This window comes from Acanthochromis polyacanthus, chromosome 1, assembly GCF_021347895.1.
Source record: "Acanthochromis polyacanthus isolate Apoly-LR-REF ecotype Palm Island chromosome 1, KAUST_Apoly_ChrSc, whole genome shotgun sequence".
NCBI lineage: Eukaryota > Metazoa > Chordata > Actinopteri > Pomacentridae > Acanthochromis > Acanthochromis polyacanthus.
Window position 1 is genome coordinate 48877894 of NC_067113.1, and position 23089 is coordinate 48900982.

The 23089-nt window shown below is 37.8% G+C and overlaps 1 protein-coding gene across 1 annotated transcript in view; it reads left to right on the forward strand.

Moving 5' to 3' along the window:
* sfmbt2 (Scm like with four mbt domains 2) overlaps window positions 1-23089 on the forward strand; it is a 78861-nt gene that overhangs the window by 34609 nt on the left and 21163 nt on the right. Inside the window, 4 exon segments of the mRNA XM_051950308.1 lie at window positions 14351-14439; window positions 19026-19275; window positions 21364-21461; window positions 22586-22687. Coding sequence (XP_051806268.1) covers window positions 14351-14439; window positions 19026-19275; window positions 21364-21461; window positions 22586-22687 — 539 coding nt within the window.

Here is a 23089-nt window from a genome sequence, read left to right on the forward strand (position 1 = left end):
TCATTTTTGTAAAATTAATTTTTTTAAAAAACAACTTTTTTCATATTGTGCATCTTCACTCGAGATTCTTTCCCCCATTTTTGTTAAATAATAAAAAAATTCAACTTTGACCTTTTTTTAACTGATTTTTTTTTTTTACGCTTTTTTGTTACGCTGCACAAAAGAAATTTCTTAGTTCTACTTCGAGTCATGATTATTCCTTTTCTATAGAGGTGCAGGACTTTATATTGCAGTAAATAAATGAGCCAACAGTGAGTAAAAATGTGACAGAACAAAAAGGCTTAGAAAGTGACGATTATTTCCAATTCTCTGGCTCAATAAATGTGGCAATTTTGTCCGTTTCTAAAAGAAAACACGCCTTTCAAACTTGCTGGCAGGTTTTGGGATTCAGAGGGTTAATGAATTAATTTCACAACAGAAGAGACCAGATAGGTGAGACAGTATAGATAAAATGTATATACTGTTTAAAAATGAAAATAATAGATGCATAGAATAACTAGTAGTTGAGGCCTGCCACCATGCTGCTTCCCCTCACTGTAATGTGAAACTGTGTCTGCTTTCCTGTGGATTTAAATGTTGGTACATGCAGGGATGCGAGGAGAGATGTCGGCTTTTTGGCTGGTTAAATGGCTTAAAAAAAAAACATGAAATATCAAAAATCCTGACAAATGTCCACCATGTGCTACTAGAGAGAAGTTTAATGTTTTCTAGCGTCAAAAACCTTTTGTGGAAACGCCCCTTTCTGCACATTTTCCGCAAAGTAAAGCCAAAACAGGTGCATTTCATAAATTTCAGTAAATTTCCAATTAATTCACAGCGTTTAATTGTCCAAACATTCCAACGCTAATGTGTCTTCTCAGAACTCTACATGCTGCAGCACTTGGTAAATAGAAATCCGCTTTTGGTGGTTTTACGCAACGCAGTGGCTCAGTGCTTTTCCTTTAAGCGTTACATCACCCATTTCACAAGAAAATCATCTCCACCGGTATCAGAACATGTCAGAAAAACTTTCTGCTGAAGAAAAAGTCTGCAAGAAGCCTCCTGTTAGTGCACCGCTTTGATTTTGGCGAGATTTTGAAGCAACTGCGTGGTCCTAATGAACCCTTAGACGTACTTTTCTTAGTGCGACAACAGATTTGATTCACCTGTGAGTGAAAATAAGGTCGTTTTTTCACACTTTGGGTGAAGCAACCCTTTAAGGAAAGCAGCAAAAACACTGCAGAAGTCTGAAGTGGTGACTGAGTTATAGAATATTATAGATTATTTGAATTATACGACTAGGAAGTGCCATTTTTACAGAAGACTATAAAAGAGCTGTGGGAGGCTTTTACAGAAAACTGAGCTTTAGGAGGAGATTTAAAAGCAGCCTGTGATTTTTCCGCTCTGCGATCTTCAGAGTTTCACAATGACTCCATCGAAAAGGCTCCCGCTTGTCTGTCTGTCTGCTAATGCAGCAGTTTAAAACTCAGAACTCACTCTGAAAACAGTTTCTTTGTTCAGAGAAGGTGCAGAACCTGAATGCAGACCGACCAGAAGAAGGGCTGATTCAATTAGACAACAAACGCACCTAAATCCCCGGTCAAACTCACTCATTAAACTTCACCCACACGCTCTTGCAGGATTCAAACGCTGCTAACGCTGCTAACGCTGCTAACTGATGCGTTCAGATCATCATCAGATCGCCGCCCGCATTAATCAGCGTCTCCGTTCGTGAGGAGCCTGCGGCGCTGTTGCGTAATTTGCTCATTTTTGAGAAATTAGAAAGCCAATGGCAGGCGACAGTTTAGCGGGGGTGTCGGGGGTTTTTTCCACCTCACCTGTAATGGCTTAGTCCCTCTGTCTAAATATTAGCTGGAAGCTGTTTTTACATCATGCCAAATTACAAACAAACAGGTTTTTGATGAAAAAATGTGCATTTATTGAAAAGATTAAGATCAATGTGGAAAAACTTCAAACAAATCTCTGGAAATGAGCCAAAAAATGCAATTCTAGTGAAAGCGGTTCAAACTACGAGATATATTTCTGGAAGTTAAAAGAAAACGAGGCTTGTTCAGACAGATTTGTTTCGCTGCTGCTGCTGCTGCTGCTGCTGTGTGAATCCCCTTCAGCCTCTCCTGTGCATGTGCATGTCTGTGTGTCCGCATGTGTTCAGCATTGCACCCATCCATTCATGTTAAGGGCTTTTTCTTAGGCTACATCACAAGTTTGGTCATGTGGTTCGGTAGCTGCTCGCTGAACAAATCCTGACAGAGACGATTTGCATAATGAATTCACCACGCTGCTTCCCGCCAGAGCCGGCTGGAAGATGACGCTGTGAGATAGACCTGTCGTCTGGGCTGTGTTGTCAGAGCGAGGCTGCGTTCAGGCTGACGGTGGCATTGTGACGAGGAAGAAATTGAGAAGGCCTGCGCTGGTTTGGGTGTGACAGCTGAGACCTGTGAAACCTGAAACCCTTTTTACATATTGATGCTAAAGGTGGATTTATGCTTCTGCACCTGGCAAATTTAGAGCGAGAGCGGATCTGTAGTCGGGGTCAGAGTTCACGTTTTATCGAACAAATATCTTTATTGTCTGTAAAACTACAACAAAATCCAGCTTTAACTTCCTTATTTGGCGCTTTGAAAAATAAATGAGATAGTAGAAGATGAAAGTATATGTGGCAATAAATTTGGATAGTGCAACAGCTCAGATTTGCAATTCATCAACAGAACCAATATGGCGCATATACAGGGTGTCTAAAGTCTGGGCACATAGGAGATCTTAACTATAATTTTTCTGCCTCCACAGATTAAATATGGCTTTGTTGAAAGAAGAAAGAGTTGAACTGGTACTTCTCAGTAGACGTGAAGGATGGACATATCAAAAGACAGGGATAGGGTTAGGGCAGTGATTTTTTTTTAGGGCTAGTATGAATTTTAGCCATGACCAGTTCTTTAGTTTCAGCTGATACATTTGGTCATCCAGAACGAGGTTTGTCCATGACACTGCATGTTTCTTTGAACTTTTTAACCACCTTCACCACCGTGGAAAAGCCAAGTGGAATCCTGCTTGGATGACGTGCATTAAATTCATCGGCTATAATTTGATACGTCCATCATTCACACCCACTGAGAGGTACAAGTTCAACTCTTTCTTCTTTCAACAAAGCCATATTTAATCTGTGGAGGCAAAAAAAATGATAGTTAGTGAGATTTCCTATGTGTCCAGAATTTACAGACACCCTGTAGTAAAGACGAGGCCTAAGAGAAAATTAATAACTGTTGAATAAAATGTCCGATAGTTACACTTCATGACCATTAAAGCACAAAACAAACATGCAAAGTTCGGTTGCTTGAAAAAACCCCAAGTGTCGCCTACATCTCAGCCCACAGGCCTCACATTTTAATGCATTTTGTTAAATTTCTTTATTTAACTCCCTGAACTCCGAGCAGTTTCTGTGCATTTTATGTCACATTTTTCGTCATTGTACGCTCATTTTTCACTACAATTTTAAGTCCTGCACCTCTATGGAAACAGAACAACCATGACTATAAGTGGAGAGAAGTAGAAAACAATATTAGAATGCCATAAAACATAAAAACACAAAAGTGAAAGTTGAATTTCTTTGATTATTCATTGTATACAAAACTGAAAAAAACTTGTGAATTTGATGAAATATCCAAATTTTAAGGTGTACATTTGGTTGTTTTTCAGGACAAACCCAAATGTCAGACATAAAATATAAAAATCCAGGGACCTCTGGAATGTACAGTTGCACTCATAAGTTTACATACCCTGGAAGAATTTGTAAAATATGTCCCTTTCTAAACATGAACGATCAGAGCAAATGCTCTTGTGTGATAATAAATAACTTTGTCTGACCATGAACCCTAAATGAAAGAAAAGCTTTTTCATGATCAAACATGTTTGGTTTTTTTTAAATGAGAACAATATTTGACATTTTTTTCCCAGTGTATGTAAACTTATGAGCTTAACTTTGTGTTTTTACAGTTTCTGGCTCCCTTATATGGTGTCATTTTGGTAATTATGTAAAAAAAAATATCCTTTTAAACCTGCTGGTGACTTTTCGAGTTTCAAATGTTTTTCACAGTGAGATTTTTCATTTATGTGTGGGTGTGTTTTTCATTTTTAGCTTAACATTGTGTACTTAAAGAGAGCAAGTGGTTAAATTCAGAATAAACCTTTTACCTCTGGGCTTTTATTCAAAATATTTCTATAAAAATGATAAATATTTATTGATATCGACTAAAATTGTAATTCTATTGTGATACATTGTCAGATATATCACCAGGAATGGATGTTATAAAACAGTCTAAACATTTTATAACATTTTAAACATTGATCAACATTACAAACAAAAACAAAAAAAACAAAACGGTGCAGGCTGCTCAGCTGTGGCTGTGAGATATGGATTCCTTTAAAAAGCACAATGTGGGTAAATGTGTTCAGCAGCCAGTCAGACTGTGGGGGAAGGGCTGCGCTTTAATTACATAACCACAGACTAATCCTGTTTTAGAGCTACAAATAAGAATCATTTCTGTTATTGATTAGCATTGTTATATATAGTATTTGGACTGTAAAACAGTGAAAAAAAGCTCAAGATAATGGTTTGAAATTGTTTTACTTCACCAAGCTAAGAGTCCAAAGTCTGAAAATGTTCAGTAAACTTGTGTAAAAAAAAAAAAAGAAAGCAAGAGATGCAGCAAAACTACTGCAACTAGAGAGCAGCTGGTATTTCTGCTTTAAAACAGCCGACTGATTATCCAACTAACTGATAAATCTAAACGCATGATTAGAGCAATTGTACAAGGTCCACCAGATAAGGATTTGATTTGATCATTCAAAATTACAGCCAGAAAGATGACCAAACTGTTGTCATGAGAAGAAGAGAAGGGAGAGAAAGCACAGATATACAGCAGCTATTAACGAACGACAATGCTGTAAATAAAACCTCAAACTTTCAAGATACCCTCAGATTATACAAGGACTCGAACATCAATAGTCAAAAACAAACTCACAAAGAGACTTTTAAACTACTTTAGAGTCACATTTGAGGCATACTCCTGCTGATAACAGCCTCACTTAGCTGACATGGTCCTCATGTTGAAATAAATGTGGACGCAGATCTTTTGACAGCTGGAACAGCCGTCGTAAAGATGAATTTGTCTCTCTGCCAGTTAAACGTATTAATAGGAAGCTTGCTGTAATGTCTGTGTTGAAGACAGTTTTTTTTGCGGTCAACCTTAACAAAAACAGAACAAGAATTCTCCATTTTTAAGAATTTGTGTGATGCTCAACAGCGACAGTTTTATTATTTGATGAAAGATTCTGATATTGTGACATGTTGTACTTTGACTTATTAAATTATCACTAATATAATAATTGAAGTCATGTTGCCCCTTTCAAATGTGAAAACTGAAACTCTCTGAAGCCTAAAAACTTTTAAAAGGAAGGTTTTGAAATCGTCAGAATTACATCATTTATCAGACAGAAACTGTAAAAACAGAAAAATCATTGGATTTTTTACTTTCTGATGGTCCTCGAACTACTCATCTATCATGTGCGGTTCCGTTCGAAAAAATGTCCAATCCTAGCTTAAAATTGTCACATTCCATCATTTATTCTATATGTCTCACTTAGAAATTAGCCAAAATTAAACCGTTTGCTCAAAACAAATTCTGCAAAAGTTACAAATTTTGTGTTAGTTGGTGCGACTGACAAACTCTAACTGATTCAGCTGAAACTAATAGTAATCTGAAAAAGAAATTCTTGGGCTTTTTGGATGAAATGCAGGCTTTGTGTTGACACAGAGCAGAGAGAGGACAATATAAAGCAAACTATTTATAGTATGTAGAGTTGTCTTTTTCCAGTGTTGGCAGTTCAAGTTTTATAGAACAGCCACTTTATCGTCATTCATAACATACACTAGTTGGTGCACATTTGAATTCAATTTTTTTTTAATTCATAAAATATGTGTATAAAATATTACACTATATACAATATCTACAATGTAAAATTTTTAAAGTAATATAAATAAAAAAAACAATATAGCTGCAGTTTGAAATCGGCAACAAGAACTAATCGAAGAAATTCAACTTTTGTGTGTGCACTTTTATTGTTGGTTTTGTTCAAATTTGTGCCATTTTGTGACACTTTTTGAGTTTTCTCTACTTCTAGCCGTGGTTGCTCTGTTTCCATCGAGGTGCAGGACTTTATATTGCAGTAAAGAAAATGAGTGTATCGTGAGCAGAAATCTGACCGGAGCAAAAAACGCACAGAAACTTCCAGCAGCCTGCTACAATAAGACACTTCTCATGTAGAAGAAGGTGGTCTGAGTCAGACACACAGCTGTAGTTTCCACCAAACCTCCCTGCTGTAACCTCCAGATTTGCATTTGCTCATAATGGCTGTGCGTCTCTCTTACAGAAAAGCGCATTTGTTTGTGTCACTCGGCTTCATTTTCATAAGCGGAGAAGCGACTCCAAGGTTTTTCATGAATGGGAACGATCAAACAAAACAGAACACTTCTTTTCTGTGCAGTCCTGTTCATGCGGCCCTTTTTTTTATTTTTAACACTACTCCTGAACGCATCGCCAAGGTAATTCATATTTGCACAAACTGCTTTCATAAACTCTAGAAACTCTGAAACTGAAACGCAGCAGCAATACTTTGTCTCTCGCTATACACACACACACACACAAATTGGACGCCGCAGTCTCGTGGCCTATTTGGAAAGCCCGTCAGTTAAAATGGAAGCCTCCGTTTGGGATTGACTTGGCTTCCTACCCCGGCGCTCATCTCCATGCCAGCGCCTAATGACTGGATGGGACGGAGGGGGAATCAGGCGTAATTTGCTCCCATTAACTCTGATTAGAATCTGTTGCACTGAAAAAAAAAAGAAAAGAAAAGCGGAGGTGATTTTTCTTCTTTAATTACAACATTGATTAACTAAAGTAAAGCTTGTGCACCGAGCCAAGTGTGTTTACAGAGAGGCCGCTTTCATACCTATGCGCTCCTGTTTGCTTTGTGCTTTTTCTTTTCTCTGTGTTGCTTGGAGACTCCATGGAGAAGCTCCTCTGGGACTGAGGAGGAATAATGTGGTGCTGTAGTGGGGGGAGGAGGAGGCGTGTGCTTTAAAGGATCTCCTCCCTCAAGGTTAATTATGCACTTATTGTTATGTGAAAGTCAGGCTTTCACCTCCGCAGGAAAATAAAGAATCGCCCCAACACAAGAAGCGCTACGGTGTAATGAGGAGGTTGAAGTTTGAGCTTCTGCGGCTTCGGATGAGCTCTAAACGGCCTCATGACTAATCTCGGCAGGATCTGTAAAAATAGTTTATCTATTCCTGCACACCAGAGATCAGCGCAGGAGTGTGTACGGCCTCCGTGTGTGTGTGCAGCTAAACATCCAGCAGCAGCAGCAGCAAGGAAAGAAAACAGTCTCGCAGGAAAAAACACTATTATAAGTCGAGTGTCTGGGTGTTCGCTGTTCACGTTACCGTCACAGGAAAAGCCTTTCCTCCCGTGTCGACACATTGATTTATTTGCCAGAAAATTTCCACAGTTGATGATTTGATTCGGGCAGGACCTCTGGAGTCCCGAGCCACCGGAGGATTTTATTGATTCTGGTCACATAAGTCAATTATGTATTTAAAATCCTGAGCCTCTGAGGAGCAAACTGTCACTTCTGCTGTTGTTTAAATGCAGTTTGTTTTGGAATCCGGCCAAAGGGAGCGCAGGGTTTTCTGATGTTCAATAAGGAGAAAGTGAAGGAGGATTGAGCCGCGACAGTTTGACAGCGTTTTACCAATCAGAGGTCAAAATGTGACGCTCCTGTGGGTGATTTGCAAAGAGGATTTGTGTATATTTCACTGCATGTGTAGTATAAAAAACCCTTTTTTTTCTTGTCTGAAAAGCCGCAACTTCTCGCTCTGTCGGTTACATCATCCCCACGACTGCCCAGTAAACATTAGCAAGACTGGAAAAACGAAGAAACAAAGAGAGCAAGAAGCCACACAAAGAAAAATATCTGAATAAAACTAAAGCAGAAACAAAGAGTACAAGCACACGTCTTCTTGAGTACATGCATTTCTATGTGGAAGAGCATTTAAGTGCTCACATGCAATGAAAACTGTAAGTCTTAATTAAGAAAACAAAGTCAAAATTTAGCATGAAACTCTTGCAAAAAATAGTAATCCAGCTGAAGCACTGAAAGGGTTTTTGTTGTAAAGACTTGAGCAAACCTGTTAGCTTAATTTTGAGCTGATTAGTTACCCTAAAATGTAAGATAGCTATTTAAACTGCTTCATCAAACTAATGTACTTTGATTATTTTCCAACAAATGCTTTAAATTGGGCAGTAAAGCTGCAAAGTCCTAAAACATACATTTAAACCAGGTATCAAACCTCACAAGGTTTGATTTTGTTAAAAGGTCTTCAAAATAACTTGAAATAAGATTGATATTGTTAGATTTTTAAAGCTAATTACGAACACGTAGATCACAAACACCAGACTCGGACTGCAGTGATGGACAACAGTAATCTCTAAGTGGTTTAGTGCAGTCATTTTCTGATTACAGAAGAACAATGCTGTTAAAATTCCTGCATTTTTCGCAGTTTTTTTCGATAACGAGGCTACGAGAGTCGATCAGTAACAGAGCTCAAAATTTGAACACATGCTGCTGAATAAAGACAGCAAAACCATCCTTCTCTTGATGCTAATGCACTCAAAACTCTTTTCCAGACCCACTTTGTCCATAAAAGTACTATAAGAAGGTGTCCAAAACTGCTAAAAGAATGTTCTAAACTACATATAAGCTTTTGCAGAAAATATATTTATATGTAACCCCGCTGTAATCACCAATATTTCAATTCAATTACATTTTTTTTTCCCCAAATAACGAACAGATTGCAGTTAGATATATTTTATATTACATATTGAATTACACAACACTGTCACATGTAACTAGTTACGCTTTAATCCTGTTTGTTTACTGGTTAGTTAGAGCATTTCTGAGCTGGAATGCTAATGAGGGACTGGATGGAATTAATCATACAGATGAGAATTATTATGGAAGTGCATTGTTCTCACTAAACAGAAAAAAATGTGACTTTTTCTTAATATCATGAAGTCTTTTTCCTTGGGACTATACAGATGGTAATCCACAATTTTAAATCATAATCTGTATTCTTTGACTAGCATTGAAACGACATCACTGCTAAACCTGCTAATATCATAATTTACCGTTTTATTTTGATCAGGAATGTTATCGATTAATTGCTGCTAATTATTTCAGATTTGACCAACAAAGAAGGAACATGTCAGAAAACCTGGTTGTGTCTTCGATATAATCATGATAATTTGCTGTTTGATTTACAGTTCAACAATCTGGTGTTTACTTGATCTGTTCTTCAGGTTCCTCATGTAACCGAGCTGGGTTTGCATACGGCATTAAGTGTCAGTGGTTCAGAACTGGTTCAGCAAACAGATAATTACCTGCTGCCTTCGACCAAGAACGTCAAACACCAAACTTTATGGATAATAAGAAGAAAAGAATGAGCCTAAAGCATTAGCAACTAGATAATGAAAGTGAAATCTAACCTGTCACATGTCATCTACCATCAACCAGAGACTTTGACTCATCAGAACAAAGACACAAAATCTTGTTTGACTGAAATGGTACCGACTGTTTCAGCAGATGATGAGGAAGAATAAATCCCAAACTTGTTGGATGATTATATGAAAAGAATGAGCCTAAGGCAGTAACAAGTGCTACAGTAAAATACATATAAAATCTAACCTGTTCGATGCCAATATACAGATATAAAGTACTGACTAAACCAGATCTCTGCATGTAAAGTCTGAAAGAGACAAGGGATTGAACTGAATGCTGTTACTTCCATTATAACCATATCTAACATCAACCAGACTTAGGCCAAAGTCATAAAAATATGTGTCAAAGAAAATCTTTGTTGACTAAAATTGTACGTGTTGTAGCAGGCAGATAACAGTCTGTTCCTCCCGCCAGCAAAAGTAATCAATTAAACTCAGAAGGCAGCTGATGTAGCGCTTTTTGTTTGATAAAAATAACCCAGACGATTCTCCAACAAGGAGAAATCGGTTCAATAACGGCAAATCTACAACAGAAAATGGCGTTAAACATAATATCCAGCACGGCCATTCCTAGGCTTCATATAAAATACTGCTGCAAAATAAACTTTTTTGAAAAATCATTTTAACAGGCAGCCTTTTATTTACATATAAACTATTTAAATACAAGCTTTTGATGTGGTTTCTTCTGTCTACTCAATAATCAGGGACGTTTTGGCTGAACTGCCGGCAGTGTTTACATACAGCAGTTAGGAGACAAGAATTTAGAGTATCTCAGATGTTTTTTCTATGAGTACTTCGGGGGAAAGAAACTGCACATGCTGATATCAAGTTTTGCAGTGCAGTAGAATAAATATCAGTGAAATGTTTCTGAAACGGTAAAAACTGAGAAAACGGTCAGATTTTCCACTTCTCCTTGAACTACTCTGGAGCTAAATCTAAGCCTAAAATTGTGATAATTCTTCAAAATCACTTTATTCTGTGTGTCTAATTTAAAAAACAATAACCAAAAATATAGTGTGCTTGAATCAGATTTTGTAAAAAAATTAAAATTCTGTGGTCCTCGGGTAAATTGTGAAGCCATTAGCAACTTAGCTGCTACCGACAGTCACATGACAAAAATTCAGGAATTTCCCAGCTGAACTGCAGGCAGTGTATGGAAATTATTTATACATGTAAGCAGTAAATTATCTATAGAATGTAGAGTTGCTATTTTTTCCCCCAGTACTGGTAACACAAGTGGACACTTTAAATAATGTTACACGTGTAGATTTGAAGTTTTCCAAATGATAAAGTAAATAATATAAAAGAAATTCAACTTATTTTTTTTTTCTTTTTTGATGATTAAATGCGATTAATGGCATTTTAGCTGTGTTATTCTGCAAAAAGGCATTTCTTTGTTGTCTCTACTTCTCGTCATGACTATTCTGTTTCCATGGAGGTGCAGGACTTTATATTGCAGTGAAAAATTAGAACATTTTCAAAAACAAAAGCATGGGTGTTCCTGGCTTTATTGTAAAATACAGATGTAAAACAAATGTTTTTGTTGGTAGAGGAGGCCGTAAACTATTCAAATAGTGTGGATTCTTCTGTCTAGTGCCACTTATTTTCTACTACTGCATCTTAAACCCGTGTTGTTGATGCATTTTACTGTTTTCTCATGACTTAAAAATGCAAAAAAAACACCAGATAAGATCTTGATAAACACAGTCTACATGCTCAGACTAGTGTTCTCTCTTTGCTTGGAGATATAAACCCATTCGTCACCAGTAAACCAGATAAAACAACAACAGCAAAAAACATGTTCTGAGAAAAAAACACTCGACTGGGCCCAACAACCTAAACCCAGAACCCATTTTAATTATCAGTGGCAGCACGCTTCAGTGTCTGGACTCCAATTCTCTTTCACTTCAGCTTGATGCTAATCCGTGCTGCAGGGAATGTCAGTTCTCACGGCGAGTCAGACTCATTCTGCAACTGTGACTCATTTGGCAACGTCTCAGAGACTCCAACAAGTGTCTCAGTTTGTCAAGTTTTGCTTTTACGTTTTTCTTTCGTGCCAGTCATTGACTGGAAAAACATCCTCCTCCAAAATTCCCTAGAATGTAGGCTCAGTATTTTGGGAAGAAAAAAGGAGGATGGACGGAGGCTGATATCAGGAGTCAAATGAAAAGCAAAGCAGATCTTACGTAACTCTGGTGCACCATGGGAAACAGGAAGTATACCAAAAACCACAGGTCCCCATGCAAATTTGCTGGAACGTGTCTTTTTGGCTTTTGAGACGGAGCTCTGGTCCTCCTGGTGTATTACTGTCACAGAGTGTAAAGCTGAAAGTCATGTTAAACTGTTTATATTGTTAGTTTATAAGGTTAGCATTCACTGTGAGGCAGTTTTTGCAGTTAGATTCCTAGAAATTCGACATGGGTGTTTTTGTCCCTTTTTACTTCTTATTATTTTTTAAAAATTATTTAAATGAAGGTTTACACAGCCAAAAACGGTTCATTCAATCTCAATCACATTTTTTTACGACAATTTCTGCTCAGCCACCTCTATTTTAGCTGAAAGCGCACCAGCATCCAGTTCAATCCTGCGTCCTCACGTCTAACGTAAACTCTGTCTGCTGCCGTCAATTTCTGTGATTTCATAATGATTTTACTGTTGCATCTGTTAATTCTTAAGGCCCTTTCTTTTCTGATCGATTTAAACTTTCAACTGGACTTCAGTTTCTCTTTTTTTTTTCTTTGCTTTTCCCCCGCGAGAAACAGCAAGAAAACTCTGCAGTTTACTGAGACAGGGCCACTTATGGTGAGAAGGCTCAAAATAATTATTCCAGTAATAGAAGTGTAGAGAGAAATAGGAAGGAAATGCAGTGCAGATGTTAAATAGCCCTTTAACTACTGAATATGGGCAGAATAAGCTACAGAGAACTCACAGCACAGTAAACCTACACTGGTGTTCTCACTTATCTTGATCTGACGTCTTTTCAGGGCGGCGCGCTCAGTTTCCAGTTAATTAGTCAAAATGAATGCCGTCTAATACGACAGCTCTGCAATAAATCATGAAGGCTGTAATGTTCAGGTGGTGTTGCCTCTAAAATAACTGAATCTACACTTCTCCAGAATAGTTTATTATCAGACTTAGTTTCTGCTGGATGCACCTGAAATGTATACCTGAGCATTTATCTTTACAGTTTACTTGTACTTTGAAATAGGGGAATTGCAGGTTCTCGCCTGTCTCAGATTGACGTATTCATGTTTGTTTAACCTTCTGAACCCCAAATCGACCAGAAAGTTTGGAACATGCATTGTTTTTTGACAAATTACATCATTTAGAAATGCCAGAAACTGCAAAAACAGAGGGAATGCTCAGATTTCCTCCGTTTCCTTGAACTAGTCAACTGTAATGTGCTGTCACAAGCTTTAAATCTGAGCTTAAAATCGTGATATTTAATCAGAATTACTTTATTCTGTGCGTCTCATTTAAAAATTCACCAAAAATATGCCGTTTGCTTTAACCGGATTCTGTTAAAAAAGCAAAAATTCTGCTTTCTGCGACGCAACTTTGAAGCCGTTAGTGACTCAGCTGTGACCAATAGTCGCATGACAAAAATTCTGGGACTTCTGACTGAACTTTCGCCAGCGTTTAGACAGAGCAGAAAGGAGATGAGTACAGTATGTAAACGGATTAATAAAAATGTAAGTAGTACAATATCTATAGTATGTAGAGCCACTGTTTTTTTCCACCCCAGTATTGGTAACACCTGTGGATACTTTGATTTCAAGTTTACCAATTACTGTAGTGAGTAGTTCAACTTACAGTTAAATTTCTTCATAGTTTATGGCATTATAACCTGAAAAAAATCGGTGTAAAATGAGCACACAGTGAGAAAAATGTGACAGGAGTTCAGATCTGGTTTCTCCTATTATTACAACACTGCTCAATTTAGGGAAAGTTTACCATCTTTATCATCTCTTGTTATTTTTGTTGGCATTTCCATCAGGTTTTTCTATCATTATTCAAGGTTTCTGTGCTTTTCCCTCCTCAGATCTGTTTCAAAATATCGTGTAGAATTCCTTCCCATTTACTGCTCACAGAGGAAGTTACAAGTAACCTGGTGACCTCTGACATCCGAAAGTCTGGATGAAACCTGTTTCTGTTCCCTCATTTCAGCACAGAAATCGTCACTTCAGCTCCACAAAAGAAGCCACAACAAAAACTTGCAGCTGTTGTTTTGCACAATAATGCAGAAATGACACCACTGAAGGCACCATTAGTCAGTGTCGTTCATTTAGCTGTTTACTTCTGCAAAAGCCTGCCAGATTCGTCTTTTCTTACTTTTCTTTTCCACGTGGAAGCTTCAGACAGTCTCAACTGAACCATAAATCAGAACGGAGGAGTCTTTTTTCCAGCGTCAATGAAGCTATTGATGTTTTAGAGACTTTTCCAGGAAACAGCCTGACATTTAGACACAAAAATAATCAAATTCATAGACATTTATTAATAAAATAGTGGCACATCTGCAGTTTTGTTGAGAAAAAAACCTGCACACCTGCATTAGACATATAAAATTCACGGTTGTGCATGCACTTCCTCGTGCATGCTGTTCTCTGGGGACTTAACGGTGCTCTGAAGTGGCACGCATTTAATAATTAAACAGGAGAACACAATAGTCTGCTCGTTTTCCTCACTTTGGTTCTGTGCACGTTATTCAGGGTTTTCTTTGCGTTTTTGTGCCTTTGCAGCCATCAAGAAGAAATACAACGACTGGACGGAGTTTCTCATTCAGGACCTGACCGGCTCCAGAACGGCGCCGGCAAACCTGCTGGAAGGGGTGAGTGTGGATTAAAATATTTCATAGGGAAGGGAGTACAAGAAGAATCAAGATTCATATTACTATAAAGATAAATTCATACACACGTGGACAAAATTGTTGGTACCCCTCAGTTAAAGAAGGAAAAACCCACAATTCTCACTGAAATCACTTGAAACTCACAAAAGTAACAATAAATAAAAATTTATTGAAAATTAAATAATCAAAATCAGCCATCACTTTTGAATTGTTGATTAACATAATTATTGAAAAAAACAAACTAATGAAATAGGGCTGGACAAAAATGATGGTACCCATAACTTAATATTTTGTTGCACAACCTTTTGAGGCAATCACTGCAATTAAACGATTTCTGTATTTGTCAATGAGCGTTCTGCAGCTGTCAACAGGTATTTTGGCCCACTCCTCATGAGCAAACAGCTCCAGTTGTCTCAGGTTTGATGGGTGTCTTCTCCAAATGGCATGTTTCAGCTCCTTCCACATATGTTCAATGGGATTCAGATCTGGGCTCATAGAAGGCCACTTTAGAATAGTCCAACGCTTTTCTCTCAGCCATTCTTGGGTGTTTTTGGCTGTGTGTTTTGGATCGTTGTCCTGTTGGAAGACCCATGACCTGCGACTGAGACCAAGCTTTCTGACACTAGGCAGCACATTTCTCTCCAGAATGCCTTGATAGTCTTCAGATTTCATCGTACCTTGCACACTTTCAAGACACCCTGTGCCAGACGCAGCAAAGCAGCCCCAAAACATTACTGAGCCTCCTCCATGTTTCACCGTAGGGACAGTGTTCTTTTCTTCGTATGCTTGGTTTTTGAGTCTATGAACATAGAGTTGATGTGCCTTACCAAAAAGCTCCAGTTTGGTCTCATCTGTCCAAAGGACATTCTCCCAGAAGCTTTGTGGCTTGTCAACATGCATTTTTGCAAATTCCAGTCTGGCTTTTTTATGAGTTTTTTTCAGCAGTGGTGTCCTCCTTGGTCGTCTCCCATGAAGTCCACTTTGGCTCAAACAACGACGAATGGTGCGATCTGACACTGATGTACCTTGGCCTTGGAGTTCACCTTTAATTTCTTTGGAGGTTGCTCTGGGCTCTTTGGATACAATTCCAACGATCCGTCTCTTCAATTTGTCATCAATTTTCCTCTTGCGGCCACGTCCAGGGAGGTTGGCTACTGTCCCGTGGGTCTTGAACTTCTGAATAATATGAGCCACTGTTGTCACAGGAACTTCAAGCTGTTTAGAGATGGTCTTATAGCCTTTACCTTTAAGATGTTTGTCTATAATTTTTTTTCGGATGTCCTGGGACAATTCTCTCCTTCGCTTTCTGTTGTCCATGTTCAGTGTGGTACACACCTTTTCACCAAACAGCAGGGTGACTACTTGTCTCCCTTTAAATAGGCAGACTGACTGATTATGAGTTTGGAAACACCTGTGATGTCAATTAAATGACACACCTGAGTTAATCATGTCACTCTGGTCAAATAGTTTTCAATCTTTTATAGAGGTACCATCATTTTTGTCCAGGCCTGTTTCATTAGTTTGTTTTTTTAAATAATTATGTTAATCAACAATTCAAAAGTAATGGCTGTTTTTGATTATTTAATTTTCAATAAATTTTTATTTATTGTTACTTTTGTGAGTTTCAAGTGATTTCAGTGAGAATTGTGGGTTTTTCCTTCTTTAACTGAGGGGTACCAACAATTTTGTCCACGTGTGTATATTGTAGGTATTTTACTGCTTCTGTTTTTAATTTGTTTCCATACTTGTCTCCAATCTGCTCTGTGCAAACACTGCCTGCAGTTCAGCCGAGTCCATCTTTGTTCAGTTGCAGCAAAGAGTGCGGAGTTTCTGGTTAAAAATTTGGCTAACATTTAAACAGAGACATGTAGAATAAAGTGATTTTGATGACATATCACAATTTTAGATTTGAGTTTAGACCAAATGTGGATTTAGTTAAGTTTTCTGACCAAATGGCACATCACAGATGAGTGGGTAACCATTAGAAAGATTCCTTTTATTCTGCAGTTTTCATGGTTTCTTATCCTGGAAAATGTTGCTATTTTGGTGATTTTTTTTTAAACGGATAACTTTCAAACTCATTAACAGGTTTTTGGCTTTAACAGTTCAGGAGTTCAAGAGGTCATTTATACCGACTGCGATAAGACTGTACAACACTAATGTGTACTTTATTGTTACTATTGATAGTAGCTTACAACCTGTTATCTTTTTTTCTTTTACTGTTGATGGGATGTGTCTGAATGTTTGATACATACTGTGGGCTGCTGGACACGTGAATTTCCCCTCTAGGGATTAATAAAGTATCTTTATCTTATCTTATTTACAGTCAATAAACAGTTCAGATTAACTCTTTATTGTGTCAAAAGTTAAAATGAAACATGTAGAATTTGTGATTTTGATGAAATATCACATTTTTTGAGCATAGATTTCTATTCTATTCATAACAGAACAGCACGTCACAGATGAGCAGGCCATGGAAAGTAACTCCAATAGTTGTATCTATTTTTACTCTTTCTGTGCCTGATAAATAGTATAATTTTTTCAATAGTCACTTTTTAAAAGGCAGCATGCCTGTAAAACCTACCAGCAGGTTTTGGGGTTCAGACAGTTTTACATTTACCATCGATAGCAGCTCATATTAATCTGATGTCATGTGTCCGAAGGCTTTTAGATTAAAGCAAAGCTACAATGAACTGAGAACTTTACCTGTCTAACAGTAAAGAACACATGACAGTCTAGTGAACTGTAGCTGCTAACTATGATGCTTTAGAGCAGAAGTTTACAAAAGAGGGTTTGTAAGATAATTTTCAGAAAGAAAAAACAAAGAAAACATACACTTAGAAATAGCCATATTTTAGCCATTATTGTTACAAACGCTAAGAGCCTGCTGCTCGTTTATGGTTATCAGTATTATTGCTCTAGTAGTGTTCTGCTACTTGATTGAATTACTGTAAAATAATATTATGGTCACAAGGCTGTTGTGTTCTTTTGTGCTGCTATTTGATTCCCGTGTTTGTAAAAGACTGTTAGTGTCAACCACCTCTGGGGATAGCAGGGGTTGTGAGTCTCTGACATCATTATTTTTGGGGGGGTCAGAGGCTGAAAAGTTTGGGGACACCTGCAGTAGAGGACAAAGAATAAATTTAACAAGGCTTATTATCAGTGAAGGCAAAAGTTTGGACGGATTTTAGATAATAAAGGGAGCTTTAAGGGACTGTTTTTGGAATAGCCATTGCATGAAAATAGAGGACATTTTCTTTAGTTTGCTGTAATAGAAACACAACTGACCATTATCAATGACTGGTATTGATCAAAGTCAACGGCTGTTATAAACATTTTGGGGTATTTTGTGGCATTATTTAAACGCTAGCAGTAGGAAGATGAATGAAACTACAGACATGAGGTTAATTGAAATGGAGGGTTAAGAAATTTTGGAATGTCATAACATAAATTCTTGCACTGTAAAGAATCATAGGCATATTTGTGCGTTTTCTGCATTGATTTATGGTTTAAATATCCTTATTAATAGACAGAAAAACACAAGAATGTCCAATTTTCACTCATCTTTGAACTACTTACCGGTGATATGCTGTAAACTTCACCAAATCTAAGAATGAAATTGTTATATTTCATCAAAATCACTTTATTCTATATGTCTCATTTAAAAATTTACCAAAAAATATACAGTTTGCTTTTAACCGGATTCTGTAAAAAGCAAAAACTCTACGCTCCTCGGTGAACCATGGAGCAATTAATGTTTCAGCTGTTGACCGGCAGTGATATTATAAAAAAAGACTTTAATTCATTAGATGGATGATCAAGCAGAATTTAGAGTGTCAAAATAGTAATTTCTTGCATTGTGATGAATCTTTAAGTACACGTTGTGGCTTTTCTGCATCAATTCAATAGTTCAGTCGTTGTTTAAGCTCTTGATTAATATTTTGTGAACAAAAAGACCCAGTCATGAAAAGAAGATCAATTTTTGTCTGAAGTATTTTTGTGTCTATTAGTAACACGATGGGTAGTTCTAAAAATAAAAGTCTTCTGCCTTCTTTTTTGCATGTATAACAGACATATAAAGGATTGGTATTACTCTTCTTATTTGACTTATTTCCCAGAATCTCAGACTATTGCTGTTGAACTGATAAAACACAAAAAAGAAAACCTCACTTTTAAAAACAAAAAGAGTGCAAAACAAAAGAATCCTGCCACTATTTTTCACATTTTATCTGAGCGTGTAAATTTAAATTGTTTTCTCCTCTTTTGAGATTTCCGTCTCAATTAGCGCTTATAAAGCAAAGAGGTCTTTTCTTTTGAACTGGTGCTGCTCATGTGAACAGGCTAATTATCTGTCCTCCCTGGATACCTGTATGATCAGCTCTGCAGAGAAACAGCAGAAACAGCTCGTTTTTCTCAGGTTTTCCTTTTGCTGCGGCCTCTTCCTGCTCTTTTCACTGAAGTATAACTTGATTAATTAGTCGCTGAGATGATTTGTCTTTACAGCAGCTTTTGTAGTTTTACTTTGTTTTCTTTTAGTTTTTCATCACATCTGTGTTCCTTCCTTTTAGCCTCTGCGAGGGAAGAACACGGTGGATCTGGTCGTCGAGGGCTCGGTGTTGGAGCTTCAGGATGTTTCGGATCCGTTCCTTTACTGGCCCGTCCGAGTCGTCCAGAACGTTGGCGGGAGGCTCCGGCTGCGTTATTCTGGCCTCTCTGAGGACCACCAGGCTCAGGACACCTGGCTGTTCTACCTGGACGTCAGGCTCCGGCCCCTCGGCTGGGCCCTGGAGAACCGCCTCACCTTAGAACCACCAACAGGTGAGAATCTGATCTGTTCACACCTTCTCATTTACAGTCAGCCTCAAACTGCTGCAGTGACGAATATAGACTTTGATTCTCCTAAAACTTAATTACAGTGTGTTTGAGAAAAATAATTATACTTGATGAGCTTTTTTCTTGTTTGAAATCTTGGCCCAGACTTCCAGATTTACTACTTGTTTGGTGGAAGATCCAACTGAAGTAAAGGTAGCCTAGTTTTCAGTGTGAGACCGATAATAACTTGCTTATATTCTGTATTGTTGTTTTTCTGTTATGGAAGAAAACCAACTATTAATCACATTTGGAAGTTAAAACAAGTACATACAAGGCATTTTTCTTTTAAAGAAAAGTGATTTGAGATTAAATTTGAAGTTGACAAGCGTGCCAAGCTAATTGTGGTCAAAATGCACCATATCCATTAAACATGATGTGATGGTAAACCATAAAACAGCATGGCATCGTTGCTTTGAATGCTGAAAACAGTGCTAGCATCACACTGCTGCAGTGACATGGCTGGATGAACAGTTAGAGACTAGAAAAGCACTCAGAGAGTGCAGACCTCGCCAAGGATAGAGAGGAAAACAGGAAACCCATGCAGTAAAGGATCATGAGCTGGAATCAAACCTGCATCTCTGACACAGTTCTGTTTACGAATCACCTTCTTAACCAGTAGAGCTATCTGGACACCTTGCTCCAATTCGTTGGACGACATACTAACCTATGATGTTTTTGTCATATTTGAACCACATACTAAAACATACTAAAAAATCAAAGTGATCCAGAATCCAGGATCCTTTCTGGATTGCCACCAAAATTAAATCAGCTCTTCCTCTTACCATAGTCTACAGCCCCTCAAAATTTCATGTGAATCTGCCCAGGCGTTTTTGAGTTATCTTGCTAACAGACAGACAGACAGACAGACAGACAGACAGACAGACGGACACACAAACGCCGGGTGTCACATAACTTCCTTGGCGGAGGTAATTATGTATTTGATACTCAAAGAGTCAAGCAATTTTGTTTTTTTTTTGTTTTTTTTGTAATTTCATAAAGAATTAGGTAGGATCTAAAAGGCAAACAAAAGTTTTAAGAAGTTCTAAATTGTTTACCATTCTGAACTCCAGTAAGTTTTGAGTTGTTTGTTGTTTATTCTACATTTTGACTCACTGTGGGCTAATTTTTCACTCCAATATGAAGTCCTGCACCTCTGTGAAAACAGAGCAACCATGATTTGAAGAAGAGAGAACTCAGAAATGCCTTTTGTGCAGTAAAAGAAAGTTATGTAAGAAAGCCTAGAAAAAACCACACCAAACAACCATTTACATGTTTACACGCCTTACTCTTTCTGCATTTTTCACACTGCTCTGAACATCAACTCTAGAAAGATGTTTCATCATGCTGCATGTATCTTCCAACAACTTCCTCCTCTGTTTACTGTCTTCAAGACATCCTGCATTTATTTTACTACTCAAATCTGCTTAATTTTACTCTCAGTACCTTTTAATTAGTTCCCAAATTTGTCTTCTCTGTGCTCAGTGTAAACACAGCCTGCAGTTCAGCCAAATAAACACATATGTTTTCTGCAATCTGTTGCAAAGTGTGTATTTTTGGCATTTTTAACAAAGTAAGACAAGTATAATAGCATGATTTGGATGAAATATCACAATTTAAAGTTTAGATTTGGTTAATACTTCTGTGAAAATGACATCATATTGTAATTCTGACCTGTAGAAAGTAAAAAAAAAATCCAAAGTTCTTGCTGTTTTTACACTTTCTGGCTCTGATAAATGGTGTGATTTTGGCAATTTTTTAAAAAGATAACATGCATTACAATCCAACAGAGGTTGTTGGGGTTCAGGAGGTTAAAATCAATGATAGTACAGCAAGTGTCATGATTGAAATACTTAATGTTCAAATCATTTCTGATCTGTAACCGCTGATAAAGGTTTTGAATGCAAATGTAACACAAGCTGTTGATAACAAAAGAGGAATAAGTATTTATTATGCTAACTTGATTCATTTTTAACATAAAAACTAGATTTAATTGAATTCTAAAAAGCTAACTTTAGCTCTGTCTCCATTTCTCAGAGCTCAAGTCTCTGAAAAGCACCAACGACTGGCAGCAGGCTCTGGAGGAGGCTCGACTGGACGGACAGAAGAGTCCACTTCCACTAGAGGTGTTCAAGGTGAGTCTCACACTTTTCTTATTTTCTCAGTGTGTGTTGTTGGCGTCGAGCCAGACTGCCTGCCTCAGCCACGATTACCTCTATTGTCTGCAGCTAATTTATGATATAAAGCCCAGACAGTAAATGGGAGCGCTTCATTGTACGGCTCAGTAATTTTCCACCAAGTTTCCAGGAAAGAACTTTGCCACTTTGTACCAATTATAGGACAGAAAGACCTGTCTTTGAAAGAAAAACTCAATTTAATCTCAACAGAAAAGCATTTACTATCGGAAATGTAACTTTTTCGCTGACCCACTGTGCGCCGACTACAAGACAAAATGGGCGCAGCGGCAATTATTTGGAACCGTATCAGCTGAAAACTTTTCTACGTTTCTGTGGGAAACACTGAGATATGATAGCAGTGTTTTTGCTGCTAGAGCGTCAGTGTTCCAGACTGAAAGTTAAAAAACTCCCACAGCGTTTCAGCACCAGGCAGCAGCAAACCAAAACAGTGCAGGAGTTACAGATAATACCAGTAAAATAGAGCCAAAGCAGAGCTGCCTTTTACTAAAACTACTACATTAATCTGGCCCTTTATTCCTGTCAAGGAATTAGCAATGTGCTTTGAACTGACAAAAAGTTTAAAATGTCTTATTTGTGGCCAAAATGATAAAATAAAGTTTGTCACACCAGAGCTACCAATATAAAAAACGCTCTTGACACAGTATCATCCCCAATAGACAGCAGTTAATCCAAAACAGGAGAAAATTTGTCAAGCTAATTTCTTCCTCTGCAGGCCTAACTGTCAGCACTCTCTGGTAAAGTTGTTTTTTTGTGAGTTGAAACAAAAATCTGTGTCATGCAGGAAGTTATGTGTCTCATTTTCAGTCAACAGTTAACATGAGAAAGAGTCAGGTGAGTTGCCTGAGAAGCAGCCGCAAAACGCAACAAATAAATAGAAATTTAAGCTCTATTAACATCAGAAATATTACTACATCGACAAAAAAGCAAAAAACAAAAAACCCCTCACTTTCCCTCATTACATGGCCACCCGCAGCGTTCTTATGGCCTACATGGTCCTGCATGTGTGTTTTTTATCAAAAGTGGAGCACATTTGTCTGAAACTCTTGACTTTACTGTGTCAGGACCACGTAGACCTGCCCAAGCACTCCTTCAAGGCGGGTATGAAGCTGGAGATGGTTTCTCCATGGGAGCAGCTCAAGATCTGCCCTGTTTCTGTCACCAAGGTGAGTCACACCGAAGAACATCGAGAATTTAAAACAGAAGCAGACTCCTCCCTCCTAAACATTCTCCAGCTGCCATTATTTTCGAGGCATTAGATTTTTAAGATGCTTTTCCCAAAGTGCTGGCCTTGTTCCTCATGTTTTGGATTCCAGTGACTGGAAAGTTTTGGAAAATGGGCCTTCCAGTGTGTTCTTTGGTGTTTAATCTTGTGTGTGTCAGGATTTCTGACTTCTTTTTTTTTTCTTTTGCTTTTTCAACATAGGGATATCAATTTTTCTAACCATTTTACACGGTTCCGTACTGAAAATTGCAGTTGACTTTTGATTCATTAAACTATCTACTCTGTGCTGTATTTGAGTTTTTTCTGCTCCTCAGTCAGGTCCTGTTTTTGGAGTAAAATTGCT